The sequence below is a fragment of the Equus caballus genome, chromosome 1, assembly GCF_041296265.1.
Source record: "Equus caballus isolate H_3958 breed thoroughbred chromosome 1, TB-T2T, whole genome shotgun sequence".
NCBI lineage: Eukaryota > Metazoa > Chordata > Mammalia > Perissodactyla > Equidae > Equus > Equus caballus.
The window spans coordinates 101,654,299-101,679,809 of NC_091684.1; the positions used below are offsets into that span (position 1 = coordinate 101,654,299).

General features: G+C 50.3%; 1 protein-coding gene across 1 annotated transcript in view; it reads left to right on the top strand.

Annotated features, from left to right (window-relative positions):
* Positions 1-6,220: 6,220 nt before the first annotated feature.
* Positions 6,221-25,511, top strand: part of TMC3 (transmembrane channel like 3) — a 35,846-nt gene continuing 16,555 nt past the window's right edge. The window contains exons 1-11 of the mRNA XM_001497304.6: positions 6,221-6,406; positions 7,678-7,824; positions 10,667-10,742; positions 13,658-13,739; positions 16,326-16,432; positions 17,144-17,242; positions 17,331-17,473; positions 18,848-18,995; positions 19,907-19,950; positions 21,880-22,027; positions 23,404-23,513. Of these exons, the coding sequence (XP_001497354.2) occupies positions 6,318-6,406; positions 7,678-7,824; positions 10,667-10,742; positions 13,658-13,739; positions 16,326-16,432; positions 17,144-17,242; positions 17,331-17,473; positions 18,848-18,995; positions 19,907-19,950; positions 21,880-22,027; positions 23,404-23,513 (1,193 nt within the window). The 5' untranslated portion in view covers positions 6,221-6,317. The remainder of the gene's footprint in view (positions 6,407-7,677; positions 7,825-10,666; positions 10,743-13,657; positions 13,740-16,325; positions 16,433-17,143; positions 17,243-17,330; positions 17,474-18,847; positions 18,996-19,906; positions 19,951-21,879; positions 22,028-23,403; positions 23,514-25,511) is intronic.

The following is a 25,511-nucleotide window of genomic DNA, read 5'->3' on the forward strand; positions in this document are numbered from 1 at the left end:
CCCGAGCGAACCGACGACAGAACGAACACAGAGGCCCTCGCTACAGCAGGGAGGGAACGAGAAAGAAAGCGGAAAGAACATGGGAACCCCACCCGGCAAACATAGAGAATGTAATATGTTTCATTCTTTAAAATTAGGGGGAAACGGCAGCCCCACTAGGAACTGGGAAAAAGAGCCATTGACATGCTAAATGCTTCGAGAAGTTTCCAGAAGATATGGTGAAAGGGGAAAAGGTCAGAGAAAGCTCTGATGGCCAAGTCAGAACTGTCGTTCACAGGAAACTGAGGCAGAGTTAAGAGGAAGGCACTAGACTGTTACAGAGGGACCAGGGCTGACGTGAAGACGGGCAGTGGAAGAGACCGGGCATTTCTCGTTCTGCCTCTTTCTTTGTTGCAGCTTAAAAACATTCAGAATGGTAAACAAGAGGTGATGGGCACACACAGCAGAATATTACTCAGCCTTGAAAAGGAAGGAGATGCCGTCACTCGCTGCAACATGGACGAGCCTTGAGGACATTGTGCTGAGTGAAATCAGCCCGTCACAAAGGACAAATACTGTACAATTCCACTTACAGGAAGGACCTCGAGCAGCCAAATTCCTAGAGACACAAGGGAGAAGGGTGATGCCAGGGGCCAGGGGAGGGGCAAAGGGGAGCTATTGTTTAATGGGGACAGAGTTTCCGTTTGGGAAGATGGAAAAGTTCAGATGGACGGTGGTGGGGGTTGCAATGTACTTAATGCTGCTGAACTGTACACTTAAAAATGGGTAAAAGGAGGGGCCAGCCTGGTGGCACAGTGGTTAAGTTCACACACTTCTGCTTCTGCAGCCCCGGGTTTGCGGGATCGGATCCTGGGCGCCGACTTACACGCTGTTCTTCAAGCCACGCTGAGACGGCATCCCACATACAAAATAGGGGAGGACGGGCATGAATGTGACCTCAGCAACAAGCTTCCTCCAGCAAGAACGATATTTAGAATTAGATGGTAGGGGGATCAGAACAAGAGTGGCCCTTCCAAAGGGTAAGCCGCCAGCACTGGAGTTTTTTGCAGATTCCGATTCTCTGTGACGTCGTGAGGTCTCCTCTCTGTGCCTCGAGGAGTGGCTGGCACCTTTCACCACAGAGCTGGGCACACGCCCGGCTCCGGCCGGGGCCCCGAGGAACGGCAGGAGGGAGCTGAGCGCCAGGACACAGCCCGATGCCGACCGGAAAACCAGACCAGACACCACGTGTGAGACCCACTTCAGCACCTGGTGCCCTTCCCAGACCTCCAGGGCGCGCAAATGGCAGCTCCTTCTCTTCTACGGGCCTAAGAGAAGGAGATAAAATTCTGAAAGAAAAAAGTGGGGGAGGGTACTTAAATTTTTTTTAAAGTCTTAAAGCAGATCTTGGGGGGAGAACAGCTGGATTTTAAAAGGTCTTTATACAACAAGAAAAGGAATTATGTGTCAGAAATACAAGGTGAAAGATGCCAATAAAAATGGAAGGAAAAGATGGAGGTGATTTTCCTAAAGGAGAAAATTCTTCAATATCACGTTTAGACTAAAGCGAGAACATGGTCAAGTCCGTGGCTGGTGGTCAGCGTCTCATAAAGACGCTTTGATAGGCATCCACTCTGTTCGGTTCACTCAGCGGACCCGCGGTCCTCTTTGCGGTCGCCTTGGCTGATGGAGACTTGGCATGTCTGTAAGGACGCGGGTGCGGGACTCGCTGAGAAGAGGCTGCCCCCTTGGAGAGGACTCGGCCGTGCTCTCTCCAAGACCTCAAACACTAGGGAAAATGCCACCTAAAAATCACTAAGGAAAGATCTCAGCCAACCACCAGATGGTTGCTTGACAAGAAACTCAACTGCTTTCCTTTACCCCGTTTTTTGAGAAAGTTCCATTTTTTCCCTTGTCCTGGGGCAGTTGAGGTGTTTAGACACAGTCACCCATAGAAAAGACTTTCTCTCCTGGAGAAAGCGAAACACGGAGCAGGACAGGGTGGCTCTGTGGTCCATCTCCCAGCGCAGCCCGCAGGGCGGTCAGTGCCTCCTCAGAAAGGATGCTGCGGGGTGGCGACCGTCCGTCTTCACTTATTGCAAGAGGCAACTGCACCAGGGACAGCCCCACCGCCAGCCTGGCTGTGACTCTCTCAGACTATTTAAGTGACTAACAGAGCTTCACGTGACTCCTGACAGAGCTCTCAGCATCTGCCCGGTTTCCGGCTTATTTGCAGCTAACGACTTCATGAGAAATTCAACAAAAACAAAATCCGTTCTCATGTCTCGACAATTTCGATTGTTACTCAGATAATTGGAAACAATATATTCTTGCGCATCTTTTCGAAATAACATTTTCCAGTCCCCGAACATATTTCTAAACACCCAATAAAAGCTTTTAGAGTCATTAAAACAATATAACGGGTGTGTAAATGAATCTCAGAGATGGAAAAGTCTCTCTCGTAAAATCCAGAGCTGAAAATTTGGTAACTTAGAAAAAGGAGCTCGGCGTTGTCGACTGGACTCACACAGAACATTTCAGACGCGCTCGGGGATAACAATGTCCCAGAAGACAGTCTACTTAGCGGGGGAAAAAAGGGCTTTAATTGGTGACATAGGAAACGAGTGTTTTTGTTCCTATAAGCTAAGCCGTCTGATGATTTCTGTCGAAACCTCTTGGGAGTTATAACCAAATTTTATTCTTTTTTTTTAACTGAAAGGGGTTTGCGTTTTATACAAATAGGTCCTCACCTGCCACTTTGTTCTCTTTCCCTCCATCACCTTCCTTCTCTGCCACTCAGATCCTGCGAGGAGGTGGTCCAGGAAATGCTAGTTTTACCTCATTTTGACATTGGATCTTGATTTTTTTTAATGTTTCAATTGTAAGAATTTCAGGGATTTTTAGTCATATCATCTATCTATCTATCTGTCTGTCTGTCTGTCTATCATCTATCTATCTGCCTATCCATCTATCTATCTGTCTATCTATCATCTATCTATCTGTCTTTCTGCCGATCTATCTATCTGCCTATTTGTCTATCTATCTATCTGTCTGTCTGACTGTCTGTCTATCTGTCTGTCTATCTATCTATCTATCTATCTATCTACGCTGGTTTAACTTAAAATCATCCATCGCACCTGAAGCCTCTAATAGATTGTCAGAGGAAGTTGGACACACATGAGTAATGTGTCCCTTTGTATCCAGAAAGCCACCTCCCCTGCTGCACCTGCCTCCCTCCACCGGCCCTCGGAGCCCAGAGGAGCGGAGCTCAGAGAGGGATGCAGGAAGAAGATCAGGGCTCCTCTTGCTGGGAGTCAGGAGCAGCAATCACAGCCTCACCTTGAGCTCAGCACCAGAATGTGCCAGGTGGACTCGAAGGGGAATTTTTAAAAATCAGACCAAGAAAACCATAAAGAGACCACGGACAAATCTAATCACATTCAGAACTCATTTTAGGGGCCGACCTCCTGGTGTGGTGATTGAGTTCTCATGCTCCGCTTTGGTGGCCCAGGTCCAGATCCCAGGCACAGGCCTATGCCACAAGTCAGCCATGCCTTGGTGGTGTCCCACATACAAAATAGGGGAAGACTGGCACAGATGTCAGCTCAGGGCCAATCTTCCTGAGCAAAAGCAAAACAAAAAACCCTCATTATACCAATGATAATAAAAACACATTAAATCAGTATAAATATAAAAAGAGAGACTTTCATTTGACCATATACTGAATTTTTTTAAATGACATTCTCCTTGATCTGGTAATTTCATTTCTGGAAAACTAATTCTAAAGAAATGATGCTAAAAGTGGAAATAATATCAATGGCAAAAAATGTATGTGGGAGGACAAAATGGCTGTTTGAGAAATGGGGAAAAATTGAATATTTCATGTTCTAGATGGAATATTCCACTCAGTGGCCTATTGGCAAAATATGTTCACAGAAGATTTTTTAAAAACATGGACATCGCTTTAGATATAAAATTGATGGAAAAGTTAAAAGAAATGTGTGTATAGAGTAAAATTGCAAAATATATAAATACAGAGAAAAATATATACTTGGTAAAAAGCTGAAAATGTTAACAGTTAATATCATTAAGCAATATTGTTCTAGGTGGTTTTTCCTATTCTAATTTTCCTATTGTTTCCATTTCTTATTTAATGATTATATGTCACTTTCATAATAAAAAATGTTTAGAAATCTACATTTCTTTAAAGTTAGGCAAACAGGGAGATAATTGATTCATATCCAAAGTAATCATTGTTCCTATTTAATTACTCCCATTAATTATGATCTGGATATTAAAAATAGTTAAATATATTCATATTAATCCATTTTATCTCACCCAAGCTATCAAACAGAATTAACTGGAAAAGAATGAAAAGAAAACAATTAGGTTTGCACTAATTTATTTTAATAAATCCATGTAGGACCTCAAAATTTTCCATTCCCTCGCTCTACCCCCGAAAACACAAATATATACATGCAAAGAAGAGATGAAAATGCTCAAAATAGTCAATTGCATAAAATTTATATATAATATTTCCAATTTTGAATAAATATTTCAAAAGCAGAGAGGCCTTTGGAAAAAATAGGAGGAAAAAATCTTTGAAATGTTCAGAAATAGTGTGTGTAAGAAGAGATCTCTAAGAGAATGCCGAAAAAAACCCTCAGGAGTCTAGAAATAATCCTAATATCTCTGCCATTTTGTCCACTTGATAAACACAAGTTTTGTCTAGTGTTACTACACACAACATCAGGTCAAACGGCCTCGGGCAAATCGGCAGACAGGTGACCTGGTCTGGTAGGCCTGCGGCTGCTCCTCTGACCCACAACCAGCCCTGGCTCCCGGCTCCTGCTTCGTTCCCAGGCCCTGAGCCCCAATCTGACACCTGCCTGGTACCCGCTGAGCCTCAGGACCCGGGGCCAGGGCTGTGGTTTACCTCGGCCAGTCCAGCGCGTGGCACATAGGAAGCGCTGTCCAGTTCCTCGCTAAGGGATTAATGAAGAAATGAATGAATGAATGAATGAGTGAGTCCCTCTGCTACACCCCACACCCGGAGACGCTGATGAATTTCCTTCCTGCCCCGTTGTCTGGTGCCCACCCTTCTCGATATGCGTTGACTCGGTTTGTTGAGTCTCTGGTGTACTAGGCAGCTTGGTCAACAGGAAGGGCCATTTCTACTTGGGCCCTGCACCCTCCCGTTCGGTTAATGTACAATTAACCTTTCTGCAAACAAACCGTTTCTTGTGTTAATTAGAAAATTGGGGTTTACATCGTGAGACTGTGGGAAAGTCCTGGACTTGGGGATGAATTCCTCGACCGGGGATCCTCGTGAGAGGTGGTTATGAACGCTAAGAATGGGAGCCTGCAGTGACAAGGGGCTGGGGCCCTTCCTCTGCGGCTGGGGAAGCGGAGAGGAGCTGCCGGTCTCCACCCAGCGTCCAGGGAGGGCCGGGCGCCCCATCTGACAGCACGTGAGCATTTCTCAGAACCTTGTGGATCGTCTTACCTCCCTCAATTCTTCCTCTCTTACCATGGAGCTCTAGGAGGCCTCCCGCCGTCTCTCAGCCCATCTCACAGGACCATCATGCAATTAATGTGACCTCACTTAGTAAGCACAAATATAGGAAAAGTGTGAATTTTATTATTATTAATGTCATGCTGACGTATTGAGGGGTGACGTGTCGTTATTTCCAAAACCTACTTTTGAACGGTGTCGGGAGAAAAAGAGCAAATGTGGCAAAATGTCAGCAATTGGTGAATCTAGGCTGGGAGAATACTGTTCTGTGGTCCTGTTCTGCCAAAGTTTCTGTAGGTTTTTCAAAATAGAAAAAAAAAAAAAAAGATGAGAAAAATAAAAACAAATAAAATGTTGTGACCGTGCCTCTCCTGGACTCTGCTGTGTGAACACAGGCAAGATTCTTACCCTCGTTAAGCCTCTTTCTTGAGATGGGAAAATGGGAAAAAATAAGCTGTGCCTTACATTCTCCTTCAGGGTTTTGTGAAGATCACGGCAATAGACGTAAACGCTTTGAAACCACAGAGCCGTGTCTGGGCTCGAGGGGTCGCCGATGCCATCACTCCAGTGGCACCAGCTGATCCCCAGGTCGACCCAGCCGAGCTCCCCTCTGCGCTGTCTGGACTCAGCCAATCTGTGTGGCCGCGGCCACCTTCGCGTTGCATATGCATGACTCGCCTCTGGGCGGCCCTGCTCCCAGCCCAGCCGCAGACTAGCAGTCCTGCTCCTGGCAACCGGAGGGCAGCGTGAGGAGCCGTTGGTCAGCTGGAGCAGACCCCTCCTGCTGGCTTCCCAGTGCCCTGCCCGCAGCAGGTCAGCTCCCATGAAACCCTCAAAGGCGTCCCAGCGCTACAGGAGCGTGCGGAGGAACGCCGGCCAGCACTATTTCTACCAGGAGTCTCTGCTGCTCAGGTGAGCCAGTCCCATCCGCAGAGGAGGCAGGTGTGCGAGGAAGGGACCTGGGGTCACGGGAGCCTTGCTTAGGTCCAAGCAGAGGACAAGTCCTCATCCTGCTCGGTTCCCCTTCGGCAGGAGCCCAGAAACCCCTTCCTCCAGGTTCTTGCACAACTTGGTTGGGAACCTCGGCCGTGTGCACAGAGGGCTGGACGTGTTGGTTGACCAGGGGGTCCGAATCCAAAAGCCTGGACTCCGACCCGGCATTACTGCTGGCCAAACCCGCAGGCACCTTCATCTGCTCTCTCTCTGTTTACTCCATCGGCAGCGTCAGGAGAGAGTGGATGATACATCCGTCATAATAAACCAGGTGCCTGTTGGAAAAGTCTTCAGGTTCATCAGAAGTGGGGGGAGTGCTGTTGGAATTGTTAAAGATTTATAAAGGTATGTTAAAACCTCCAGTAATATGGAGAAATTGGAGAAAAGTCTTCATTCAGTAAGCAAAAACTATCCGAATTGGAGAAAAGCAAAGAAATTATTTTGTCTTACTTGTAAGTGCATCATTCATCCAACAGACACAGCCACACAGTCACATCTCCTCCTAAACAGGTACACGAGGTTAGCATGTTAATCGTTACCGGGAATAAATGTTGCCGCACCTTTAAAAAAATTGTTCTGCCAGAGATTAACTATTTCCCTGAGATGTTTGTCCACATAAATTTATTTAGCCAATTTCTGGTTCGTGGAAACTGCTGTCTGTTCTGCTTCCGTTATCTTGGGTTTCAAAAGAATGGAAGTGGGAATGTCAGCACGGGGTCTCTAGGGGACAGAGCTTGGTTTTTCCTTATTTTACTTCCAGGGCTGGGGGACAAGAAAGTCTGTAAAATTAGCCGATTATTTCAATGAGCCTGAACTAGAAACTGTTTTCCCACCAAAGATGCTGCTGTTTAGGAATCGCATATAAGCACCGTCCTGTCTCCTTTATGACACCTGCTGAGAACGTCTTTCATCCTGAGGCCCGTTGTCTTTTACTGACCCACCGAAGTAACAGAAGATAATAAATGTGCCTCAGTGGGCTGCTCACACGGCCTGATTCTCTCTTTGCTTTTTTGGACCCCGCCCTTTACACACACACACACACACACACACACACACACACACACACACACACACGCTTCACACAGATGCCCCTGGGGCAGGGAGGTGCTGAACTTGCCCAGGGCAAGGAGATCTTTGCTGGAAACAATTCTCCTAATGCGATTTCCTCCTTAATGTCCTGATCCATTCAGCAACTTGGACGACAGCTTCAATGCTGACGAAACGGGGGACAGCACTGATCCAGAGAAGATCTTCCAGAATATCCAGTTTCAGAAGGATCTCATGGCAGACATTCGCTGCAGACCCTGGACCATGGGACAGAAGCTGAGGGCGCTGAGGTAGGAGCCTCAATAGCAATTGTTGGTTATTTCAGGCCTGCTTTGCACCAAACCCCCGCCCTGCCCATGGCAATGAGCACAGAGACCCACGTGAACAGTCGCTCTTGCCCTAACTGAGAGGAGGCACAAAGATGTCCAAGGCCTCGAGCTGGTCCACACGGGGCCTCAAGGTGGCCCGTTCCTCTGGGTGTGTCTATACGTGTCTGTCTGGGTTGGGTGTGTGTGTGGGTGGGTGCAAAGTTTTTGGTTTTCTATGTCCTTGCAAACACTAGATTGTAGCGTTGTGTCTAGAGGTGAACAGCACAACGTAACTCACCAGAGACAGGTGTAGGATCTAGACGGAAAATAGATGCTGATTTCACCTGCTTAGCTGTCGCCTCCCTCTGGGGGGGGCATCGCTACAGGAAACCAGATTACAAGACATTTAGGGTCAGACGGAGAGTCTGTTTAGATAATTGTGAAGAGAGAACGATCAGAAGACCGACTGCCTGGATTCAGATGCCACCTCTACCCACTGCCAACGCTGCTATAATCTTAATTTCTGCAAATACCAGTTCCTTCCTCTTTAAAGTCGAAGTGACGGTGAAAAATAGCATCTACGTCCTGCCGCAGGGTTTCCAAAAACGTCCACTGTTAAGCCGTCAGGGTTCTATTAAAGACTCAGAGTGCTTGGTTGCCCTCAGACCTGCTCAGTCAGAAATCACGGGGGAAGGCCCAGCATTTTTAACACTCATTCAGGGTGAGTCTTTGCCTCACTGAAGTTTGAGATCCTCTGGTAGCAGTTCAAGGATCAGATGAGATAAACCAGGTGAGCGGTCGGCATGACTTCTGCTGTGTCGCACGTGCCGCCTCCGGGCGAGCGATGACCGGCGATGCTGACACCGGGGTCACAGCAAAGGCGGTTAGGAGAGTGGTGGCAGTGACCGTACCCTGAGCTAAGCCGACCTCTGAAGCAGACCTCCCTGGAGAACGAACCAAACACCTGATCCTCAGCCACCCGCTGTGTAGACGGGACGAGAACGTCTGTCACATCTACGGCTTGGTGCCCCTCTCCAGACGTCACAACAGCCCACTCTCTCCCCATCTTGACCCTCAGGCTGGTGTTTCTTTCCCACCAGATCACGCCTTCACTACATGTCCACTCCAGGCACTGTTTTCCAGTCTGACCAAAGATGCAGCCTGAGCCTCTGATGGCTGGAGCAGGCGGCTAAGATCATCCGTAGTTTTCGCTCTCAGACCTCTCTAATTAATTTTCACATCTGTTATCAGCTCTCATCGCTTCCATCTCTTTGAGTAAGGATGGCATTTTTCAGATGACAAGACTGATCCTCAGAGACACTGAGTGTCTCCCCCCGGGACACACAGCTCGTGAGTGCTGGCACCGAGCTTTAAACCTAGGTTTTCTGATGCCCAACTCCAATGTTCTATTCTATTGAAACAGAGGAACTCTGCCAAAGTAATCAGTGAAGCGACTTACTGAAATAAAAAAAGGCATGTGCTCTATGAGAATTTTTGAAAACCATACAGAAATGCTGGTGGCTGATGATTCTCTCAGCAGTGAGAGACTGAGTCTTTCTAACCTGCGGGAGGAGCAGGGCAAATGCTAGGTGATCTGTCGAGGCACTCAGAAACGCAAGGACACACGAGCCTTCCGCCTGGTGCCTGCCCGGCGCTCAGCCACAGCCCAAGACAGCCGGCGCCGGCCTCCGGGCACCTGCATTTGTCATCGCCTGGCACACAGCCCTGTCCTCACCTTGAGAAGCCCGTGGATCAGTGCTTCATCAATTGTCCTTTCTGCGGTGCCTCCACGGAAGTCACAGGGCAGTGGAGCCTGACTGCCTGGATCCGGGGGTGTGGCCGACTTGGATGGAGGCAGCTCTGGGCTGGGCCAGGAGCATCCACCCCTGTCATGCAGCGCGTGCTGGTTTCCTGTGGAGAGGCCAGTGGTCCATGCCGTCGGAGTCGCACTGGGCTGTGACCGGGCCTGGGTCAGTTGCTTCTCCCCGGCCCCTCATAGCCCCCTCACACCTGCTCTCCTTGGCTATTGTCACCTTGCGCCTCCCTCATCCCTGTTGGCTCGTGGGCTCCTTCAGGCCCCAGTTCTGTTTTACCACTTCAGTATTCCTCTATGCTCGACTCAAAACGTGTGCAGAAAGTTTGCAGGGAAAAAAAATGTAAGTAATTAAACGAAATAAATTATTATTTAGTTTCCACGGGCCCCTATGTTTTCAATGCCGTGTAGGGTGAGACGTCGGCTCGTGCCTGCGTTTCTGGTCCTGCAGGATGAAGCTGGGCCGTGGAGACGGGGTGGTGGAAACCGGGCAGAGAGGCCCAAAATGAAGCAATCACTCTTGCTCATGGAAAAGAGAGTCAGCTGCTTCCTGTGTCTCCTGAGGAAGGACCTGGGGACAGTGGGTGTTGCTGGGAGGGTACGTGGAGGCACATGAGGAACTCCCTGAAAGGGAGTCGGCCCAACTAACAAACTGGATGATTCAGAGGAACGAAGTTCTCATAATCCAGCATGGGGTGGTCGACCTCAGATTCTGAGGACCTCACCGTGCAGCATCAGCTGAGGTCACGTCGAAGGTGGCGTTCGTCTCTGAGTCTTTGACTTCATTCTGTCCCATGGCACTAACATTTACTCTCTAACCCAGTTGTTCCTTTAGGCCAGATTTAACCACCCACCTCAGTGAATTCAGTCCATTTTCAAGGATTGATCACTTAGGCAGAGACATCAGGTCAACCCACCCACGTGGTCAGGGTGTCAGAAGTTTGGGCTGAATTAGGTTGTTTGCGGCTGTGTGACATCGCGCTGCTCACTGTCATGTCCTTCTTCCCCCAGACGAGCGAAGGAGATCGTGCTGAAGTTTGAGGGGAGGCTGACCCGGACTCGAGGCTACCAGGCAGCAGGTGCGGAGGTAAGAGCACACGGCATGCGTGGGCGCCCGACCCCTCCTGGGTCTCCATCCTGGAAGCCCTGCCTGTCCTCGCATGCTCGTCGTGCAAGGTCGTGCGTGTCCGTCATGAACAGCTGCAGAGCCCGGAGCCGAAGGCCTGCATTTCCCAGAACTTGGACCGTAGGCCCCAAGACCATCGCTTACCACTTGTGTGGCCCTGGGGGAGCCTAACTCATCAGGAGATGGGGGACTTGGTCCCCCGCTGCATGTAGATTTTATTCACTGCATCTCTTGTAGTGAAAAAGCTACGGGCCCGTGGAACAGCAAACTGCAGGAGCCAGGACGCCGGGTCCTTCTGCCGTTGCTCCCCTGCTCTGGGTGGACGGCCCTGAAAGTGATGTGGTTCTCATGTTTGGTTCTTAAGATCCCTCTTAGTTCTAACGGTCTCTGCCCTTCGTTTCTCACGTGATGCCAACAAGGGCCTTCATGACGTGGTTGGGCAAGAACACCCCCTCTGTGCAGCTCAAGGCACCTACCCACCGTCCTCCTAGCAGGTCCCCCTGCTTCCACTCACCTCCATCTGTGAGCCACTCTCTTCTGGAAACACAGGAATGAGGGCAGCGTTTGAAACGGTCAACTTCTTCTGCTATCCCTTGCTTAGATAAATAATGGATGGATGGATAGATGGATAGATGAATACATAGATAGATGGATGGATAAAAAGGCTTTCATTCCACTTAGAAATAAATACAGATTCCCTCCCAGGGCCATTGCCACCTGTTGGGTCTCATCCCACTGCTCTGCTCCATCCTCTTCTGTGAAATACCCGCTCAAGCTAACCCACAGACTGGTACTGGCTGCTCTCCCCTCCTGGGTAGCTCCCCTGCCAATTCCTCATCTCACTTCTTTCCACTCAGCTCTCAGCTCAGGTACGACCTCCCCAAACAGACCTTCCCCGACCCCTTGTCCCCGAGTCCTGAGGGACCGTGCGTCGGCTTCTTTGGCGCTGCCTCCCTTCTGCCCGAACACAAACTCTGCGCCAGCTGCCATCTTGCACGTCTGGTTCACTGTTTGCATCTGCAGGTCTGCAAACACAGCGCAGGTGCTCAGCACGCACTCTGAATGCACACGTGTTTCTTAAACTATAATACGTGTTGTCAGAACACGTTTATTGCAGGTGAACTGATAAGCCTTTTCGAAGACGAAAGGATGTTATTCTTAGTTACCAAAACTCTACAACTCGGGCCCATAATTAGGACCTATTTCTTCCCAGTCTGGTCTTTGGTTTGGTTTGGTTTTTGGTTTGCTCTTTGAATCTTGAGTCATTCCCGAGTTTCGAGGCTTTCGCAGTGGAGATTCAGGGCCGACCGTCAGAGAAGTACGGCATGTTTCCCACGCCTTGCTGAATCTGGGTGTTCAAAAAGTCACCTTTTTCCACCACACATCCCTTTAGGCGCAGGCAGTGTAGACTCTCCTCACCAGAAGGAGTGTGGGGGCTGTTCCATCCAGGGCTCTCTGAAGTGAGCTGTGGGCCCCCGGCTTCTCAAGCAGGCCCCAGAGCCCGAGAGAGGCGGCTGTGCATCCCGCTTTAGTCCGTTCCAAGTGCTGAACCTGCTGCCCGACGTTGAATTGAGAGAGAACTCTGAGGACTACCGATTGGCTCCTACTTCTGTATGAGATAAATCCCAGAAAAAGAAAACAACTTCCCCAGGGGCATGTAATAAGACAGGGGTGGCGCTGGGGCTGGAACTCAGGGCTCTGGGCTCCCACTCGGCACCTCTCACCCTTCGGGACTTGACAGTGGGCCGATGACGCAACACTTTCCACCCCACGCCCTCCCCAAGGATGTCCAGCCCCAGTCTCTGGACGCTACAGGGATGGAAGGTCAGAAAGCCTTGCTCTGCCTCCCCACCGTGCAGATGAGCAAGCGGACAATACAGGGCCGAGTGTGACAAGCATCACTAGACCAAAAACAACGACCTGGGAGTTTGCAAATAGAAGAAAGGATTTCCGGCCACAGAGAAGCCGTGGGAAATCCTCACGGGAGTGGCTGTGTCTCAGCCGGTCTTGAATCATGAGCAGAAGACGAACAATTCCAACTTCTGATAAAACAAACCAATTTCTGTTGACAAGCAGCTGCTCTGGCCTCGGCAGGCACGTCCGGAATGACATTACCATGTGCGTCTGGATGGGGACCGCCCGCTGCCTTGCAGCTCGGACGCTGTAATCACATTTGCCCGCCTTCTCCCTGAGATGATATCATTTGCTCCCAACACAAACCCAGATGTTTTGTGTTAAAATGCGTGACCTGCCAGTGCTGGGGGAGAGCAGGGCCAGCATCAGGGTGCACCCCACTCTATTCTCCTCTGGGAAAAAAAATGGTTCTTTGACAATTGCGTCTTAAACACACAGGATGGATTCCCAGAGCTCCTCGTGGCAGCTTTGGCCGGGAGAGAGGCTGGGAAATGAGCTCCAGCTGCAGGACGGGAGGCACGGCGGGGAGCCCTCATTCAGCGAATGTTCTGGACCTGGCTCCTGAGCAGGCATGGGCATTGTCAACACCTGGGGGGCTTGCTGGCCATGCGAATCCTGGGCCCCCCTCCCAGAGTGGGGTCAAGTGAGTGTGTTAGGACCACGTGCCCTAGTGGCTCCCACAGGAGTGGTAGGAATAAGTCAGGCTGTAAGCCCAGAGCAAGGGCACCTCAGTACAGGCCCCACGGCTCAGAGCCCAGAACAGGTGCCTCACCCAGGCGGGAGCACAGAGAGGACAAGGGGGCCGCTGTGGTCCCGGAGCTGCCCGCAGGCCTGTGAAATCATCACTCAAGGTCCCAGACGGTGTGTCCAGGAGCTCCTCCTCCATTTGGGATCCTAGCACCCCTGAGTCATCAGGGTCCTGGCGAACATAACGTCCTCTAACCCTGCTCCCTCTTTTCCAGCTCTGGCGCAAGTTTGCTCGTCTCGCCTGTAACTTTGTGGTCATCTTCATCCCCTGGGAAATGAGGATAAAGAAGATTGAGAGTAAGTGTTGGCAGATGGAGGGGTGGGGCTGGGATGCAGTGGTGGTGGCCAACCGACAGGGAGGCCTCAGGAGGGTCTGGAGTGTCCTGGTCCCAACACTGGGCAGCCAGGGGCCCCAGCACACATGATGCTGACCTGGGCTGGACATGGGACAATGGAGACAGAAGACGCGGCATCTGTCCCACCACCTCCCAGGATGGAAACAGGCCAGCATCCTGCTGGGCTCTGCTGTTCTCTATCAGTCATTCATTAGTCAGACACAACACGGACCCAAAAGGATCAAGTGAAAATCTGTGTAGATGAGTGAGGGTGACATGGGCAATTGCAAACTAAAAATACAAAAGTGTGGATTTTCGTAGAGGTGACTGTAACCATTTGTAAAAAAACACCCTAAAAAATAAATGAATCGCATTCACATTCATATTTACAAACACATGCGCAGTACAGACACACAACACACTACATCAGGAATAAACTTAACAATAAGTCTTAAATAAAGAAAACTGTAAACCTGGCCCACAGGATACAAAAAATGTCTTGTGAGGTGACACTGGATGATTTGACATTTGGAAGATACTGATTTTTCCCGATATCAATTTGTGAGTTTAATGCCATTCCAAGAAAAATCTCAATGTAATGTGAAATTACATTGTAATTTCTCAGTGTAATGTAAAACTCAACAAAATGATCAGAAAACTTACATGGAGGAAAAACCTCCAAGAGACTAATTGAAGAATGTTTTAAAGGCAAAAATGTAAATAAATTTGTGTAACCAAAATGGTAAAATACATTATAACAGCTACAACAGCTGAAAGAGTGTGGCATAGCGTCATAAATGAGGCTGGAACAATTGATTCCGCTGTTTTAAAGAATGAGGTATATCCTTCACTTTAAAGTTCCGTAAAATATCTAAACATAAAATAGGGAACTATGAAAGAATTAAAGGAAATATAAGTCATGGGATCTCAGAATGGAAGCCTGTCTAATTATAAACATAAAGAAGGAAATCATGGAGGGAAATATTGTTATATTTAGTTACATATAAAAGAAATTTTACATGCATAAAAAATAAACAAAGCTAAAGGTTAGGGGACAAATTGAGGAAAAAAACATTTTCAACATTTAAATGGAATTTAGCACTTTCATCCACAGCTGGTAGAAATGCAAATGGAGGCAGTATTTCTGGAGGAAAGGTGTAATTTATACCAAAAATCTTCAAGATGTTTATACTCCTTGAGACAACTCTTCCATCCTTAGCAACCAGAGAAAACAGCCCCAACAAAATCGATGCCCAAGGCCGTGTGGACGCAGCTGCTGCCCCACCCAGAGCCCCTTGCTGGGCTGGTCCGTTTCTTCTCGTCTGCTCTGAGTGTTGACCCCTAGGACCCTCAACTGCCCACTGGTGTAGAGGATTACCTTTGACCTGCCCTGTTCCACATGCTGGGCACACATCACCCGGACCCCGGCCCCCTTTGTCCTGAAAGCACGTCCTCACTATGTCACGTCAGCTGAATCCTTTCCTCAGGCTCTGCTTTCAGGAAACCTGACCTCAGACAGAAACTACTTATTGTGGAGTTATTTACCCCAGCGAAGACCCCACCTAGTGAAAAGCGGGGACCTTCCTAAATGTCAAACTGTGGGGGATAGGTTAAATAAATCGTGGAAAATTCATCTGATGGAACAATAAAACTCACTTTACAGAAGAATATATTTTGCATGAGAAAATGCTTGTAATATATTGATAACAAGATGCATGTTGAAAGATGCCAATTTTTAAACAAAAAGATTATACGTACAGAATAATGATGGAGGGTTACACTAAAAAGTCATGAGAGGCTGATTCTAGTGGTGATTTTAACTTAGTGATCTTGGAATAGGTAATTCTTTTGTTTTCTTTGTAATGTTTTGTGTTTTCCTATTTATTCTGACAAACAGGAACTAGATTTGAAACGAAAATTCAAGAGAAGTTATTTTTTGAAGTAGAGAACAAATTCGCCTACTCCAGAAAGTGAGCAGAGTCAGGCACGTCTTCTTCTAACTGCTTCTGTGCTCCCTTATTTTTTCAATAGAAATCTGTTTTTAAACACACTTTTTATTTTAGAATAAGTTTAGATGAATAGAAAAGTTGCAAAGAGAGTTCCCATAACCCCTTCACCTGGTTTCCCTTAATGTTAACGTCTAGCAAATCGTTATTTATCTTGAAATCAAGACAGAAGAATCCTTAGAAAAATTCTTAGAATTCTCAAAACTATGCAAAATAAAAAAGAAATAGATCAAATTCTCAAAAGATGCTGATCCTTCTGAACAGACACAAAATGTGGTAAATCTGATAAAAGCCTTTTAGACGAATATGTCATTAGGAAAATCATTAACTTAGGGATTTTTTTCTGTATGTATGACTGGTAGATATTAATGAACATCTTCATCCATCTAAATGGCCATTTTGGGGGACCCCCTGGTTAGTACAATTACGGCATTCTTGGTCTACGTCCTGCTGATTAAGAAAAATTAGTGTTGCTTCACGGAGAACTTCCCGCCCTGTGAGGGTTTCATATGAACTGTCCTTATTGTCTTGTCTTTCTTTAGGTCATTTTGGATCGGGCGTTGCCTCCTATTTCATATTCTTGAGATGGCTGTTTGGAATTAATATTGTGCTCACGATTATGACAGGTGCCTTCATCGTCATTCCAGAGGTAAGAACTATTTCAGGAGAGAAAAAAGAGCTGTTTGTTCAAAAGAAGAAATATTAGACCCATAGCTTAAAACGACTTCATGTAATGACGTCCCCCTTTACCCGTGCGGGAAGGAGGATCTGTGCCACAACAGCACGCGGCAGACTCCTCCTGCAGAGGCCGGAGAGCAAACACTGCAGTCTTGTGAGCCATAATGAGCCCGGCTGCATCCCGATAAAATGTTATTCTCAGATGCTGAGATTGGAATTTCATATAACTCGTGCGTCACCAAATATTATTCTTTTGATTGTTTTTCCCAATCATCAAAAAACGCAAAAACCACTCTTTGCTCTCCAGCCCTACAAAAAGAGGTGACAGGCTGGATCCAGCCCGGGGGCCAGTTTGCCAACAGTGTGTTAAAATAAAACCCGTTTCTCAATTCAACTTCATCCTCACAAAAGAAACGGGGCGGTTTCCCATGCCATCACAGAAACCCAGTGACCTCAATAATCCACGCGGCTCAGAGAGAGGACACCCAGGCAGTCCCTGATCAGGCAGAAAGAAAATCTGGCCGCCCGTGGTTAATTTTCCATCAACGAGAATCAAACAGGAATCTACCCCTAGAGATCGCTCCTGTGCAGCATCTTCTCGGGCGCGTGGAGGTCTGCTGCCCCTTTTCTTCTGGTCGCCTCCACCCAGAGGACCACGTGACATCCTTTCCTCTCTCACCAGCTCATTGCCGGCCAGCCCTTTGGAAGTACGGCCAGCAAGACCATCCCTCAGGAGCACGTAGCTTCGGCCCAAGACCTGGACACTGTCTGGTCCCTGGGGGTGAGGCCAAGGCTTGACCAGGCTCCTGCCTTGAGGGAGGGGGTGAACGGGACCTGGAGTCGGAAATGACACGCGTGCTTTCTTTCAGGGTTACCTGCAATACTCAGTCCTCTTCTATGGCTACTACGGCCGGGAGCGGCGGATCGGCAGGGCCGGCTACCGGCTGCCCTTGGCGTACTTCCTGGTGGGGATGGCCGTGTTCGCTTACAGCTTCATCATTCTCTTGAAAAAGTACGGCTGCCTCCATTTCTCAAAACGCCTGCCAAGAATGCCGTGTATGGTCTCATTCGGTGTCGTTGATAACCCTGCAGAGTTAAGGCATAACCATACCCATCTCACAGACGAGGAGACCGAGGCTGAGAGAGAGACACTCATTTCAACCACCACTGACAACACGTGGTGCTTCGTCCCAGGTTCCATGTTGGGTCTGGAGAGACGAGTCAGGTAGACTCACCAGTTAAGGTCGATTTAGGCAACGTAGGAACTGCATTAATAGAGGTATGAACAATATGGTCTAGGTGACCAGAGGTTGCAGAAAGCCAAACACTGTCCTGTGGCTGTAAGTTTACCTGCAAGCCAGCCACAAATTCTGCACCATCCGAGCTTGTCTGTATCGCGAGGCGGTTCGCACGTCTGGTCCCCCGTCAAGGCTGACGGCTGGGGTTAGGGGTCCTGCTCCCTCTGTGGGTCCTGAAGCTACTCGCTTTCCCTCTCTGGCCTCAGCTGTAAAATGGGCAGGTTGGCTCAGAAAAATGCAGGCTTCTCTTGGGGCTTTCACATTCTGTGCCTCCCTGCGGGAACCAGAGAGACACAGACCCCCGGCAGGCTCTGAGCCCAGGAGAACCCGGCCCCTCCCCACGCTGGCTCGCCTGCTGCCTCTCTCTGCGCTGTGCTCGTAGTCTGACTTCACGACCCTGCCTCTTGCGGCCTCTTAGCAAAGTGCAGAGAGAAGTGCTTGGGGTAAATAAAAACGATAAAACGGTCATCATCGGCATCATCTTCTTCAAACAAAAACCGGAAGAGATAGATGCACGGTGACTCGGGGCCTTCGGTTCACAGGAAGTTTTCCAGCTTAAAAAGCTGGAAAATGCTTGTAATCTTACAAGGGGAGAAATGGGCTAAAGGACAGGGACTTCCCCTGAGAGGGCCCCTGAGTCCTGCTTCACACACATTCTGAGAACGTCCTGTGCAGGAAGGACCCCACGCGCTCTGTGTGGCCCCACAGGGTAGAGTTACCCTCAGCGGACGGGTGCTCAAGACTGATTCAGCTCCAAGGGGAGAATTAATGTCACAGTTGTGGCCGCACGGAGCCAGAATGGCCAGCGCCAGGGCGCACACACCTCTGGTGACCTCCTGGCCACCGCCGTGAGGGAGCACCTGTCATCCAGGCTCCCCCATAATGGGCCATTGCCGTTTCCACGCTTTTCAAAGGGCTCGGCGAGGACGCGAGCGGGGGCTGCACCCTGCCGGTGCACTGCTGGCTTCGCCCAGAGGCCTGGTTCTGATCCTCCAGAGGTGCTGTGTGGGCTCGCAACGTGGCTCGCAGTGGCTGAGCCCGTTGCTGACCCTGTTCCTGCCTGACGGGTCCTCCGTCCTTTTTCTCAGGATGGCGAAGAACTCCCGCACCAGCCTCGCCAGCGCCTCCAATGAGAACTACACCTTCTGCTGGCGGGTCTTCTGTGCCTGGGATTATCTCATCGGCAACCCAGAGGCCGCAGAGAGCAAGACGGCCGCCATCGTGAATAGCATCCGGGTGGGTGAGGAGCCCGAGGCTGCGAGGGGGACAGCGTGGAGTCAGGGCTCCCCGGACCAACGCCCTCAGGCACGGGAGCCGCTGGCCCCCTGCTGGAGGAGCCAGCCCCCTCTCGTTGGGTGCACATGGACCCGGGCAGCTGTCTCCAAGGAGAGGTGACATGCCCGCCGGGCACCAAGCAGGCCGGTGGAGCGCAGGAAGAAAATAGGGGAACTTACCTTCAGTTTTTTCTTTTTTGAGGAAGATTAGCCCTGAGCTAACACCTGCCGCCAAGCCTCTTTTCCTTTTGCTGAGGAAGACTGGCCCTGAGCTAACATCCGTGCCCATCTTCCTCCACTTTATATGTGGGACGCCTACCACAGCATGGCTTGCCAAGCGGTGCCATGTCCGCACCAGGGATCCGAACCGGCAAACCCTGGGCCTCTGAAGTAGAATGTGCGAACTCAACCACTGCGCCACCCTATTTTTTTATTTCATCCTTCTAAAATTTCAATTTGGGTATTTTTGATAATTCGCACAATGGTTACTACCATATGGCGTGGAAGTCCCTTGTAAATTAATAGATACATTTCATTGTTAATGTAGGAGACACACAGTCAAAAGCATTCAGAGAAGGGTCTGCTGACCAGCACAGATGGCTAAATGGTGCCCCCTTCTGAGAAAAAGTTTATCTAGATAGTTCCAATTGTCTAAATAATTGACTCCTCCATCTCCTCTTTCTTCTTCCCAGTTTCCTTTTTTATCTATTTATTATTGTATAATGCGTTTGATATCAATAGGATCTTAGAGTGAAGTCTAGACATCGAGGTTGTGAATAAAATACTGGATAAATCTTTATCATAGAATATTTCTACAGGCTTATGATGAACGACAGTGCTAAGCTCTAACGCTACGTGTGTCTTTCGTTAAAGGAGGCGATCCTGGAGGAACAGGAAAAGAAGAAAAGCAAAAACCTGTAAGTACCAAGACTCCTCACACTGACTTCGTGGATAAGCTGTTTTGATTTGGTACCAGAATTGCCAGGCCGTCTACACCCTATTTTCACACATTGTCAGGCAGCTCTTCCTTCTTCCTGAAGTCTGTCCTCTCGTGAGGTGACACGTGGGGACTCCACCGTGTTCCATCGCCATGTGGAGGAGCGGCTCCTCCTTCCGAGGATCCAGTGGATGGTGAGAGTTCTGAAGTCGACCAGCTTCCTATTCCTCTACTTAGATGATAGACAAGTATTTTAGCACCGATTTCTAGTTAAGCCAAGAGTAATTTTATTTAGCGACGTCTCTGAGGTCGTGGACACGCAGCGTGCAATTCTTGCTGACAAGCCCTCCAACGGGACCCTCAGGTTTGAGTTCTTCTCCAGGTTTCGAGGGCTCCCTGGTGAGGGCGAGGCCTTTCGACCAGAGGACTGAGGACGCAGAAGGGCCTTTGCAGGGAAGGGCAGCGACCTCACGGGGCAGACACACCTGCTCATCCTGTAGCCTCGCTGGCTCATGAGCCCCACGGTTGGTTTCCATGGTGCGAGAGCCTGTGCAGGGTGCTGAGGATGCACGCCCAGCCTGAGAGCAGGCGAGGAAGTCGTGGGCGAGTTGGAGGGTAGATTCCAGCCCTCCCCTTGGCATCAGCTTCCAGGGCCTGGGAAACTCCTTTGACCTTCCGGGGCCTCCACGTCCCCTCCTAGGACGTGAAAAGTGGGGTCCCTCAGGGCTTCTCGGAGGGCGGAGCCGCCCGCCCAGGTCAGAGTCAGCTGCCAGCCAGTGCTGACGATGCAGACGCCTCAAGCGCCCACCCCCGTGTGCTAAACCAGGACCTCCGGGAGTGGGATGCAAGAGTCCTCGTTTCCAGCAGGTCCTTCAGACGCAGGTGACTTTTACGTTCCCTCCAATCTGAGAACCACAACCATCCTGAGTCTGTTCCCACACGGAGCTGTCTGATTCCGCGATCCACGGCTCCGGGCAAACAGGAGCTGTCTGATTCTGCGATTCACGGCTCCGGTCAAACAAATCAACAGACACCTGTTTCGCATCTCCCTTCCACAAACGCGTTCTGAATCCTCCTGATTCTGTCAAAACCTGAGGAAAATAGCTGGGTAGGAGGCATCCTGGGATATTCAGGGTGTTACAACAGGATGTGGAAGGAAGAGGGCAGGAAGGGGGAGATCCGGCCATCGAGGGGCTGCCCCACCCCAGGCCGTCACCCGCATTTTCTGCTGCAAACACCACGAGGACCAGCAGTTGCTGGAGGGGGAAAGGGGGACCCCAAGTGCATGACCCGCCTCAGGGGACCATGAGGGCAGAATGACCTTACAAACGATGCCAACACGGCCTGGGGAGGAGGGAGTTGGGAAACACCAGGACGGTGTGAGTGGACCTCGCTCTCTCAGGTTTTCCATCCCCAGGGCTCCGTGATTCTCTATCTAGGTTTCTCCCTCACAGGCAACTCTTCTCATTCCTCTTGGGAGCGAGTTTCCTCCTTGTGCAGATAAAGGGCTAAGAGGCTTGTAGAGGGAGGTGTCATGACCTCCCAAGGCCGCCCAGAGGGTGAATTGCCCCTTACGGAGGGGATGGTGCACCTGGAATGAGGCCACACCTCCTGCCCCAGCCCCTGCGGCCAGCGGGCTCTGCAGGCTGGTGTGCACACAGCCCTCGGCCTCCCACGGGTGCCTGGTGCCCGCTGGCCGGCTCCTCTGGGGTGGCCGCATGGGGCAGCTGGCTGGTGGGTTGGATTTCTCACTCACTGTTGATCTCCTCAGGAACGAGAAATTCTGAGGCAGGTAAAAGATTCTTCAGGCAGAGAATCCACTTGGCGGAAAATCACTGGAATTGTCTGTGCACCGTGGCGCCTGGCACAGACCCCGTGTCCTCGTCTTCACGCCCGCCTCTCCCCGCAGAGCCGTGACCATCTGCCTGAGGGTCATTGCCAACATCCTGGTGCTTCTGTCGCTGGCTGGGAGCATTTATCTCATCTACTTCGTGGTGGACCGGTCCCAGAAGCTGGAGCAGTCCAAGAAGGAGCTGACGCTCTGGGAGAAGAACGAGGTACTCACGCACATGCGGCCGGCCCGTCTGTTCCCGCGGGGGTCCTTAAATGAGTGAGTTAGAAACCTCCCCATGCAGAAATGTCAGTGCTCTTGTCCCAGTGCACGGGCTGCAGGGCTTCCAGCCGAGCGGCCACACCAGGCTCGGCCAGATGCTTTCTCTGATCTCGGTTGGGAAAGAAAATACCTTCAAGTGTCCGAATGGCTTGTACCTTTGAATTCTGCTGAGTGCACGTTGCTTTGGTCTTGTGGTTTCTTCCCACACACGTTTCCAGAAATCGACGTCACCCGCAGACCTGCGTTGACCACCGCATTGTTTCCATCGTGTGTCAAAGTTGACCACGTGCCAGCTGTTGTACACCCGGGCAGCTTCCGTATTCTAAACTATGAATAACGCTTCCCACACTAGCTCCACACCAACGGCTGGTTTTCAAAATCTCATTCCCCTCCATTTATGTGAATATTCCCGTGAATAGAAAATTACCAAGAGGAAGGTTACGAGTGATGTTATAATTCTTAATATAATATATATAATATATAAAAATATAATATATAGCAATATAATATATTAATTCTTAATAATATAGGGTCCTGAAACCTTGGTTCAATTTACCTGCAAATATTTGAAAGGCAGAAATAGCACAAATGCCGCCTCTCAGACTCCTACAAAAATGATATCATCCGTGGGGATTAAAAAACAAAGTGTGTGATGCTTATCAATTTATCCTCAGTGGGTGATAATTTCTCAAAATCTGAGACTACGTTAGGTATTCTTTTGCCATAACTCTTCCTATTTTAGGTCAGTTCAGCAGGTGATGTAAATACGTGCCTGTGGGTTTACAGACAGATAAACTTTTAAAGACATACTCAGAAATTATTTCTTCCTCCAGCTCACACCTCTTGTGCACCAGCTCCATCTCCCCTTAGATTTGCCCGCAGTGCGGAGAAACGAGCTCCAGGCATAATTCTCGGGATAATTAATCTTCCGTGTGCAGAAAGCATATTAAATTAACTCTCAGCCTTCCCTTTTCTGCTCTTAATTGTTGCCGTTGTTTCCATCTTCCATCCAAGCCCAGGGAAACGTGAACAGAATGACATGGTAATTGGAAGATGTGGCAGAAATGATAGTGAGTGCCAAATGGCACGCAGGAGTGTCTTCCGGTGGAGGAGCGTTCCTAAAAGGAATGAACCCACGGTGAAGCGGGAGTGGCCTTTTGAAACCGCTAATTAGCAGAGATTTGGGGCAGGTTTTCGGTGCAAGAACCACGTGTCTCTGAACTCCCACTGACCAGCTATTAGGCTAAGGACCGAACGGGAGGGGCATGAGGCTGGGCTGGGGGCTGGGGTCGCTCAGGTCTGCGTGTGCTCTCCCGGCAGGTGAGCGTGGTCGTCTCCCTCGTCACCATGCTGGCACCATCCGCCTTCGACCTCATCGCCGCCCTGGAGATGTACCACCCTCGGACCACCCTGCGCTTCCAGCTGGCCAGGTAGGGGAGCCCCGCTGGGAAATGCCACTTTGTGGGTCACTCGTCCGCCGAGCCGAGGGGGGAACCTAAGTCCTGTGAGAGCCAGGGCTTGCTTCGTTCCCCCCAAAAGTTAGCAGAGAATTTCCCTCGTGGATGCCTCTCAAGAAAAGCAGGATGCCACAGAGAGAAAGGCAGGAAGGAGGAGGGAGAGACGAGGGGGCAGGAGAAGAACCAGGAGGGCAAGGGTACGAGAAATGGATGCAAAGGTAATGAGAGAAGAAGAGGAGGACGTGGAGGAGGAGGAGAGGGAGGGAGAGGAGAGAAGAGGAGGCACAGCCAGAAAAAGCAGATCCAGGAGAAAGAGGACCGGAAAGACGATGGAAAGCCTGCCTGCTTCTCCTCGTTGCCGAGTTCCTCCGTGGATCGACTACGAGCGGTGAAAGAACTCCGGGTCATTCTTCCAGATACGAGATGAACATAAATAATGCTTTGCTAATAATTCCCAAAAGCACAGACTCACAGGTTCTTGAGGACATGCCGGGGAGCGTCTGGGGCCGTCGGGATGGTCGTGGGTGTGGCAGCAGGTGGCGAATGCAGACCTGAGCAACATGGGGCAGGTGAGTCTGCGAGGACGTCCTGAGACACAGCCCATGGGGTCAGGACGACACACGTCATTTTTTGGCACCTGCTTCATCTCTGTCTTCCCAAGAAACCAGCCTCTCCTTCCTGGAGCTGTCGCCTCTCTGTGAATGAAACGAGGAGGTCTGGGCGTGTCATTAGGTTGGAGGGGCAGCGGGCGCTGTCAGAGCTCTGACTGCCTCCCACCCACCCTCGTCTGCTTCTCTCTCCTCGTGCTTCCTCTTGTAACACTGATCACAAGCGAAGATCACGCTCGACCCCAGGACAGAGTTCCCACGGGCCACTTTGGGAAGAGATGCTCCCACTCAGGGGTCGGCAGACGTCTTCTGTAAAGGACCCGACAGTCAATATGTTGGGTTTTGCGGGTCGCACGGTCTCTGTCCCACCTGCCCGGCTCTGCGGCTGGAGGTGAAGGCCGCCCTCGGCGAGATGTAAACGAGAGCGTGGCGTGTCCCTCGCAGCCCCGTTGACAAATAGGGGAGGGTGGCACTGGGCGTGAAGGCTGCAGTTTGCCACCCCCTGAAATCCAACTGTCACTTCAAAGAAGGAAAAACAAGACTAGAAGGAGCGAGGGGTCTGCGGCGCCTCTTGACCAGGGCAGTTCTGGATGACGCTCGGCCCCCGGCTCCGCCCCTGGGACTGTGCGCTCCCGTCAGCACCTCTTGACCTGGGAGAGGCAGGCGCCTTCCGCGCTCCGTCCTCACCAGCAGGCGTCGAGGAGAATCGATTCTGTTATTGCATTTGGTCTAATGGCAATCCTATTACGCAGATTGGCCTCGTTATTCACGTGCAAAACTGAAGAAACAGAGGCATCAAGAGACTCACCCGAGACAAATTAGGCCTAATTCTGGTAATGAGAGCAAGACAATTATTTTGGTTCCATCCACTAATCAGCAGACGGTGTTACCTTCCATCCAAGACTCAGGGAGAACCAGAGCGACGGGCCCCCAAGAGGGCAGGAGACAAGATCCTTCGCTCTGCCTTTGGCCAGCACTGGCTGAGTCTCCTTGGGGGCCTGGCCCCTGACTAGGTACCTCGAATGCAGAAAAGCTCCCAGCATGAGGCCAAGGGCATTGCTCCAGTCCCACAGGGAAAGCCAGCGTGAGTCACAGGGACTCCCGGAGACGCCCTGGCCCCGCTCTCTGCTCACCCCAGGAGAGGAAGGGCCTCCTTTCTCTTTGTCACCCACTGGCTATGGTTTCGTGATTCTCAAGTGCTGACCATTGTCCCCTGGGGTCTTTGCGAGCCTTCCATTTTCCTTCCTCATCTCAGTTTTTCAGGACAACCTTCTGATCAGACTGAAGGCTGCGTCCAGAAATTCCCGGATGCATTTCCCAAACCATCCAGCTCAGGCGAGGCCGGCACCAGGTGTGGGTCGTT